The sequence below is a fragment of the Pteropus alecto genome, unplaced genomic scaffold (genome assembly GCF_000325575.1).
Source record: "Pteropus alecto unplaced genomic scaffold, ASM32557v1 scaffold388, whole genome shotgun sequence".
Taxonomy (NCBI): domain Eukaryota; kingdom Metazoa; phylum Chordata; class Mammalia; order Chiroptera; family Pteropodidae; genus Pteropus; species Pteropus alecto.
The window spans coordinates 1,072,805-1,080,323 of NW_006441398.1; the positions used below are offsets into that span (position 1 = coordinate 1,072,805).

Here is a 7,519-nt window from a genome sequence, read left to right on the forward strand (position 1 = left end):
CCCGGGGCATAGCTAGGGCCAGCTTCCTGGAAATACCAGGGACGTAAGGCCGAAAAGGTGCCAGCATGGTTTCCAGTGAGTGCAATGGCATCCGGACTGGCGCCCCAAATAGCGGGCCGACTCTAGATTAATCCTTTCCCTGAGCTGACCTGAGTCGTGCCAGTGGACGAAATCCTGTGTGGGGCCCAAGCGCTCTCTCCCTGGGGGCGGGCCCAGGGCGGAGCCCGGGTCCTCCAGGCAGGTGCAGGGGGCGGGGCCCGGCCCTGCCCCCGGGGGCCGTTCTTGGAGGCCAGGGGCGGGTCAGAGAAGCGGTCAGTACGGGCGACGCCCTGGAACCAGCGGGCAGCGACTGCGGCCACAGGTGCCTCGCAGGGCATCGTGTCCCCGCTGTGGGCATCAAAACTCCGGCTCTAGGAACTCAGACTTCCGAGCTGTCCCCATCTCTGGACACCGCCCAGGCCTCCGGGCCGGAGAGCGGAACCCTGGGGTCGTCCGAAGAGTGGGGCCCAGAGCCCCCGGTGTCAGACATCGAAGTCCCTGGGCCTGTCTCAGGACAGGACACAGAGGTCGCTAGGCCAGGCGCAGAGCGGGGCGCAGAGACCCTCGATCAAGAGAGCGAAATCCTCTGGCCATCAGTGGGACAGCACTCAGAGCGCCCCGGGCCGTGCACACCTGGGAGCTTTGAGAGTCTTGGGTCAGCCAGGGACGACTCCGAGCCATTCGAAGGGAGAAACGCCGGGGTCCCGAGGCAGTGTCTACCTCAGGGTCCCGAGACTTCCTCCTTTGGGTCAGATTCGGAAGCCCCCCAGCAGCGTTTTCCATTGTGCCTTGAGACTCCCCAACAGCGCCCTGAGGAGCCGCTCATGGAGACACCCATCGAGCGCGAAATCCGCCGCAGCTGCGAACGCGAGGAGAGCCTGCGCCGGAGCAGGGGCCTGAGTCCAGGCCGCGCGGGCCGCGAACTTGTCGAGCTGCGCGTGCGGCCAGTGCTCAGCCTGCCCAGTTCCGGCCCCGCGCTCCCGCGCGCCTTAGAGCGCGCGCGGGCAGGCGCGCAGATGCAGCGAGACATCGAGCGGGAGGCCCACCGGCGGGCGGCGCGGGCGCGCCCCGCAACCCCGGAGCCGCTCGCCCCGCTGCCGCCGCAGCCGCTGGGTGAGCTCAAACGCTTCTTCGAGGCTGCGGGCGGGTGCGGTTCCTCGCCGGTGGCGGAGGGCGGCGGAGGGCCGCAGTGGCTGCCCGAACGCGGAAGCCAGCCTCGCTCTGCCGTGAAGGGCCGGTGTCCGGTGCTGGCCCGCGCTCCGCGGCCCATCGCGCCGTCACTGCTCGAGCAGGAGGTGCGCGAAGCGCAAGAGCGCGAGCGGGAGCTGCAGCGCCAGAGGCTCAGCGTCTACGGCACCGCCGAGTTCAAGGACCCCGCGCCGAGCCTCACGGGTAAGCCACGGGCATCCGGACGTCAGGGCCCCTCAGAGCTCCAACCGCCCTCACCAACTACCCAACTCCAGTGGTCCCTCTTCTGGCCCTCTGGGAATTTTCCCCTGGCTCCCAGACACCTGGGACCCCCTCTCAACTTTCCGTCCCCTTCTGGGCTGCCCACTCTCTATGCTCCACCCCTCCCGCCCCCCACTCGGAGTGGTCAATTCCTGGATCCATCCCACCTAGGCTTGTGGTGGGGGAAGGGAGGAAGATTCCAGATGTCTTTCTCTTTGTCGGGTCCCAGGGAACCCTGTCTGGATTCTGCCACTCCTGGATCGTCCTGAATTTTCGGGTTCCTACCTCCGTACTCTGTTTGCTTCCCACCTGCGTCAGAATGGAGGGCTTCCAGCGGGAGGAGGGAGGTGAACGCCTGTATGTATTTAAGGGGCGCGGCCGGCTTCCTTTATCCTGGCCGACTCCAGCTGGTGAGAGGAGGAGCCCTGGCTGAGTGTCCCTTTACCCGCAGCGATCAGGGGCGACGGAAAGCTGGCAGTGATCTGGCCTCCCCGCAGAAAGGCCTCCGAGAACGGCCTGGAGCAGGTGGGAGCCTCTTTCCCCTCGTGCCTCAGGAGCTTGTCACTACCCGCCCCCCAAAACACATACACCCGACCCTTGCGGCGCCAGGCCGCTGGGTCGGGGAAAGTGCATCCCTGCGCCCCCTGGGAAATCACTGTGGGCTAGTACAAAAAGTCCCGGACGCAGTCCAGGGGTGACAAGGAGGCTGTGTTCTGGGGCCCAAACTGTCACACCCTTTGTTTGGTTGTCCCGACTGGCCCCCTCTTCCCAGGAGCGGAAGCCTTGAGGTTGGAGCAGGCTGAGACCCCCGACCAGAAGTAACATGAGCGTCAGAGGACCGGGCAGGGACGCCCAGGAATCAACCGAAGTCAACTGGATCAACTGAAGGCCTAGAGAGGGGCTAGCCATCTGCGCACGGGACCAGCCCATCCTTAAACTTGACTTTGTGAAATTGACCAGTCTCTTCTCTAAAACTTATTCCCCATTGGGAAACACCACCACAACTCCCCGGCCAGTGAAACTGACCAGTCCTTCTCCGCCTAACTGCAAACCCGGCAAGCCTCTCCCTCTGGCCTTGACTGTTAGAGGACCAGGGTCACCGCTCGGCTCTCCCCCCTCCCTAATAAAATCCCTTCTTTCTGGTCAGTGCAGGCTGTTTTCTTCTGGGTTCTCTTGTTCTGGGGTGGGGCACGAGCGCGGTAAGCAGAAGAGAAAGCCGCAAGAGGCGCCGGCGGTTATGTGGAATGTGCCCTAACGCTCTGTTTTGGTAGTGCCAGTCTTCCCCAGGACCCGCCCAGGTCTTAATGCCCCCTGGCGGCGCAGGTGCTAACTGCGCCGTTCCGACCAATGAGCTCACGCCTCCCTTTCCAGACTTAGTCAACATTTATTGGTGCCAACCGCGTGCCCCGCGCTGGGCGCTGGCTAGACAGAGGTGATAAGAGGTTTTTCCTGCCCTGGGGTTGTAAACAATAGCTACCAAAAAAAAAAAAAAAATACAACTCCTTAGTAGGACATATAAGGCCATTTATAATCTGCCCGGGCGATTGCAAACCTCGCATGTTTACGGCACCAGGCAGATATTAAGGAGAGAGATGGGGTGTGCTTAAAAACAAATGCTTCATTTAAACGGGCAAGTAAGTGTTCCTCCGTATCAGCAGTACTACCACTGAGTGTTAAGTGGTGCCAGAGCTTCTCCTTTCCAAAAGCAGCTGGAAACCCAGCCTTTAAAAGAAATCTACTAAACTTTGTGACTAGAAAACTTTTTAAATTGGGGAAGGATGTAGGAGGTAACAAGGAATGCCTGTTTGCAATAGGGCTTGTGGCTGTCAACTGGCAAGCCCTCCTCAATTTCTGTTCCAAGACAAGGTGTTCAAGAGGTCCTGTGAACACTCCAAGTTGTAAAGCTATCTGTGCAGTTATATTCTGTGGTTTTAGTGTACTGGCTTCTTAGAGGTGCAATAGAAAAGGTTGAGACCCAGGAAGCATTTTAAAATCCCTCTTTAAACTCCTGGATTTGTCCAACTCTACACCCTGGATCTAGCAATAGGCTTGCACAGGGACAACAGATGGCTAATGAAGGATGAATGCTCACACAGCATTGCACCCCCAGAGCAGCTCAGCCCAAGGACCCATGCCCTAACCCCATCATCAGCACATTAACACATGCTTGACTGTGACTCTGGATGGTCTGGAGAGAAAGGCAGGAGTCAGCACTGCCAAGGTGGAAATGGAAATACCCAGAGCCTGTTCTTAATTCCCAGTAAGGCAGCTAAGAATTAAGCATTTAAAAAGTTGACAGGATGGCTTAAGTTTAGAACTGAGCTCTTGAACTTTCCAAGTTAAAATCACCTGAGGCACTCTTATGACAAGTCAGAATCCAAGGGAGGCCTTGGCATTGGTAAAGCTGCCCGGGTGCTTCCAACATGGAGCCAAGTTTGACAGCCATGACGTAAAGGCTACTAGTGTTTTCAAGTGTGTTGCCTGGACCAGCAGCACTGGCATTGCTTGGCAACTTGTTAGAAATGCACATTCTTGGACCCTATCTCAGCATGCTAAAGTTGGAAAATCACAGGTGTAAACAGTTCCCCAGCAACCAGACCCAGGAAATCAAGCCCGTTTCCTTCCTCTCCCAGTACTGCCATCCCCTACTAGGAATTTTTAGTCTTAAGTGGCCTGTGGATTTGTCTTAAGGGAGGCAGTTTAAAGCTGCCTGTTGCTTGCCTCCTTAGCGCGGTAGGCAGCGCATCAGTCTCATAAAGCTGCCTGTTGCCAGTCCAAATTGAGATGTGCTGTAAGTGCAAAATACACACCAGATTTCAAAGGCTTAGTATCAAAAAAGAAAAAAAAGGAAATCTCAATTTCTTACATTATGTTGAATTTTTAGATATATTGAGTTAAATAAAAATATCACTAAAATGAGTCTGACCTCTTTTAAATGTGGCTACTAGAAAATCTGAAATTACACATGACTCACATTTGTTCCTCACTTTATATTTCTATTGAACCGGGCTAGTCTTACGGAGTTTTACGGCTGGTAGAAATCTCACAGGGACTACCTCAGATCAGTATTAGGGAGCTCCAGACCCGGGCTGTGGCCTAAAAAATCCTTGTAGTCAGAAACTGTCACCAAAAGCCCCCTCCCCACAAGAATTAGGGTTTTGGTTTCCAATCCTGATTTACTCCATCTCTCACGTTTTTGTCATCTGTAAACTGGGGATTATGCCAATGCTATATGCCAGGGACTGCTAGGTAAGCGACTACTTTGCTCAAAATCATAAAAACTAGGTCTCTTCTACAATTCTAAAAATGCCTGAGGTGGGTGGGACAAGCAAAAGACGTCCCTTAAAGGGCGTTAACATGCAGCTGAGTGTCGCTGGGTCAGGGACACCCCTCCCAAGGGACCAGTAACGATCTGAAGGACCCAGCTCAGGTCCAGACTCTGCAGCTTACTCGCCATAGCTTTGGACAGGTGAGTTCACCTCACTCAATCCGAGTCTCCTCTCCAGTCCAAGATTGGAGTGAGGCTTTAGAGATCCCAAGTTGTAGTTCTTTGCGGCTCCTCCACCCCGCCTGTGTCCCGGACACCCCGCGGGGCACGGAGACCTGCTCGCTTCTGGCCCCAAACGCTGGAAGAGGAAGATCTAACCTCCGCCCTTAGGAAATTGATTGCGGGCCCTTTCCTGGGGCACGTCGGGAAATAAGGTCTTTTACAGTACAAAAAAACAACTTCCGGGTCAAAATATGCAAGTGGGCGTGGCCCTGGGGGGGTTCCCTTCACCACAGCCAGCGGACGTTGAATTTCCCGGCTACCCAAAACTTGCGGTTTTCTGGGTTCCGGTTGTTGACAGGCACCACTACTTCCCTTTTTGCTTCATGTACCCTTCTGCGCATGCCCAGAACTCTCGTTCGCCGGTCCGTGGACCACGGTTTTCTTTTCAAAGACTACATTTCCCAAAAGACCGCGCGAGTGGGCGGGGCTTCTTTGCCCCAAGGGGTGGGGCGCGGCACTCCAAGCGGACGCTGAGTCGGTGACCTCTTTTCTTTCTTTTATTTAACACTAAACTGGTGCGTCCGCGTGCGGGGCTCCACGGCCCGGCCGAACTCGGTGCAGCGGACTGGCCAGTTCGGCATGGCCCCTTGGAAGGTGAGGCCGAGTTGCACTTGGAGAACGAGCGAGCCCTACCTGTGCCGGCTCTCCGGGAGTTTGGAACTGTCAAGCTCCATCTCCCACCCTCTTTCCAGGTTCAAGACCCCTGCGCTGCCCACGCCGCGGGGCCGACCGCGCTCGGGGGCCTGGCCGGGCCTGTCTGGCCAGTGAGGATCTGCACCAGCAGGTCGGTGGCCAGCATGTGTGACGGCTCCTCGAAGCCAATGGTCAGCAGCTGCTGGTAGTCCCCAGGCGGCTGCGGGCACAAAATCCTGGGGGCCGGGGACAGACAGGCCTGGACGTGAGCGCCCCCTGCGTCTCCGGAGCCCCTCCCCTCGAATAAGAGGCTGTAGCTGAAAGAGGCTTTGTTTCAGCTGGGGGTGGGAAAACCCCTGGGGGAAAGTGGTTTCCTTGTTGATGAGAAACCTAGACGGTAATGGCTCTGGGAAGCTGAACATCTTAGCCCTGACCTGGCCAATTACTCGGCTAGCTGTGTGTCCTTGGCCAGGTAGCTTAACCTCTCTGAGTACCTGTTTCCCTTCTTTGTAGAATGGGGCTAGTGATATAGACCTCAATGAGTTGTTACATGAGTCTGCATAAAGCAGTTTTCAGGGCACAATAAAATGCTATCGTTATTACCAAGAGAAACAGTGTTGGGGAAGGTAGATGGTCTTTGGTGGGGTTCTGCCCCTCCCTGCAGAGCCCAGGCCCATCTTGCCATCACCCTAGCTCCTACCAGGAATAAAGGTCATCCTCTGCTGGTCCTAGGGGCACCCATCTGCCGATGGACCACAGCTTCTGAATCTGAGGGCACGAATTGGCTGGACTCTTGCCTGTGTCTTCCCATGTATCTCGATAGCACAGGAAGTAGCTGTGAGGGGAAAGGGGCAGCAATTAAGAGTGAGTGGTTTCCTAGCTTTTGTTAAGGGCTTTAATTTTGGAGGTGAAGTGCAAACTCATCTGCAGTTGCCTTCAAGTTCGCAGGTAGGGGTGTGACTCAATACTGAGGGCTTTTCTCCCTGCCAGCCTGCTTTTAAGATGAGAACTTTTAATTGGGGGATGAATATTTTTAAAGGTGGGGATGGCCTTTCAAAGGTCCTTGGCTTCCTGCTAGACTTTCCATACTTTAGTAGTGGTGATAATTCAGAGGCTGATATTGGCATTCTGTATAGAGGGGAGGGGGACTTGGATTCTGGTAAGAGGACTCACTAATCCACATGGGAATCTTGCCACCGGCTGCTGGACTCTGGGGTGGTTTCCAGGTTCCAGCGCATCTTCTTATAGAGGTACCGGGGGAAGCGGCTGGCGGTGTAGGCGGCAGGGGCACAGTATCTGAAGATGGACACCTCGTGGGAAGGACTGATGGAGAACCTCCCGCAGAAGAAACAGGAGATGCTGGCAGGAGATGGGAGAGTGAGGAAAGAGGCTGCGTCCTGGACGCTTCCAACCTCCCCCCCGCCCCATTCCAGTCTCCTACACTTTTACCTTAGGGGGTCAGTGTCCTCCAGGTCCACGAACCCAAAGGAGGCATACATGAGTACCAGCTGTTCCAGGCGTAGGGTCAGCTGTTGGGAGATCTCTAACAGCTACATGGAAGAGGGGGCATCATGAGATTAGCTGGCCTGCCAGGAGCACCCCCCCACATCCTCTTGGCCTGAGGGATGAAGGAACATGGGGTCTAAGAAATCAGCCCCACACACCCCCTTTCGGACCAGCTCCTGCAGGGCTCCATAGATGGGGGGCACGCTCCGTGCAGCCGCCTCCAGGTACAGGAAATAGGGCTCACACATCTTTAAGAAGGTGGGCATGGCCTTCGCCAGTTGTTCCTTTTGGACTCGGTCCCTGCTGCAGAGAGAAGGGGACCTTTGTATGGGGTCCCTCATT

At 56.1% G+C, this 7,519-nt stretch overlaps 2 protein-coding genes across 6 annotated transcripts in view; one reads left to right on the plus strand and one right to left on the minus strand.

The window, feature by feature from the left end:
* The first annotated feature begins 270 nt into the window (after positions 1–270).
* On the plus strand, positions 271–2,636 carry MISP3 (MISP family member 3). 5 transcript variants are annotated; one of them, XR_001517528.2, is made up of 4 exons: positions 271–1,431; positions 1,718–1,845; positions 1,940–2,013; positions 2,261–2,636. XR_001517528.2 is itself a non-coding variant. In XM_015594750.2 (3 exons), exons 1-3 carry the CDS (start codon positions 864–866, stop codon positions 2,273–2,275), a joined length of 657 nt encoding a protein of 218 aa, XP_015450236.1. In that variant the 5' UTR covers positions 293–863; the 3' UTR covers positions 2,276–2,636. The 5 variants fall into 5 exon arrangements, 2 of the variants coding, with proteins under 2 accessions (XP_024907416.1, XP_015450236.1); XR_003048415.1 differs by lacking the exon at positions 1,718–1,845 and having other exon boundaries at positions 275–1,431; positions 1,896–2,013; XR_003048414.1 differs by lacking the exon at positions 1,718–1,845 and having other exon boundaries at positions 276–1,431; positions 1,859–2,013.
* A 2,891-nt stretch (positions 2,637–5,527) lies between these two features.
* The window catches only part of CUNH19orf67 (chromosome unknown C19orf67 homolog), a 3,190-nt gene continuing 1,198 nt past the window's right edge, over positions 5,528–7,519 (minus strand). Inside the window, exons 2-6 of the mRNA XM_006918759.3 lie at positions 7,336–7,480; positions 7,121–7,221; positions 6,845–7,030; positions 6,372–6,506; positions 5,528–5,907 (exon numbers count right to left, since the gene is read on the minus strand). Of these exons, the coding sequence (XP_006918821.1) occupies positions 5,733–5,907; positions 6,372–6,506; positions 6,845–7,030; positions 7,121–7,221; positions 7,336–7,480 (742 nt within the window). The 3' untranslated portion in view covers positions 5,528–5,732. The remainder of the gene's footprint in view (positions 5,908–6,371; positions 6,507–6,844; positions 7,031–7,120; positions 7,222–7,335; positions 7,481–7,519) is intronic.

What these genes read in the sequence shown, in the direction of transcription:
- MISP3 (XM_015594750.2), top strand. Translation starts at nt 864, where the DNA reads ATGGAGACACCCATCGAGCGCGAAATCCGCCGCAGCTGCGAACGCGAG. An exon ending in CCCCGCGCCGAGCCTCACGG is followed by an intron (nt 1,432 to 1,939) that starts GTAAGCCACGGG and finishes CTTTACCCGCAG; the next exon opens with CGATCAGGGGCGACGGAAAG.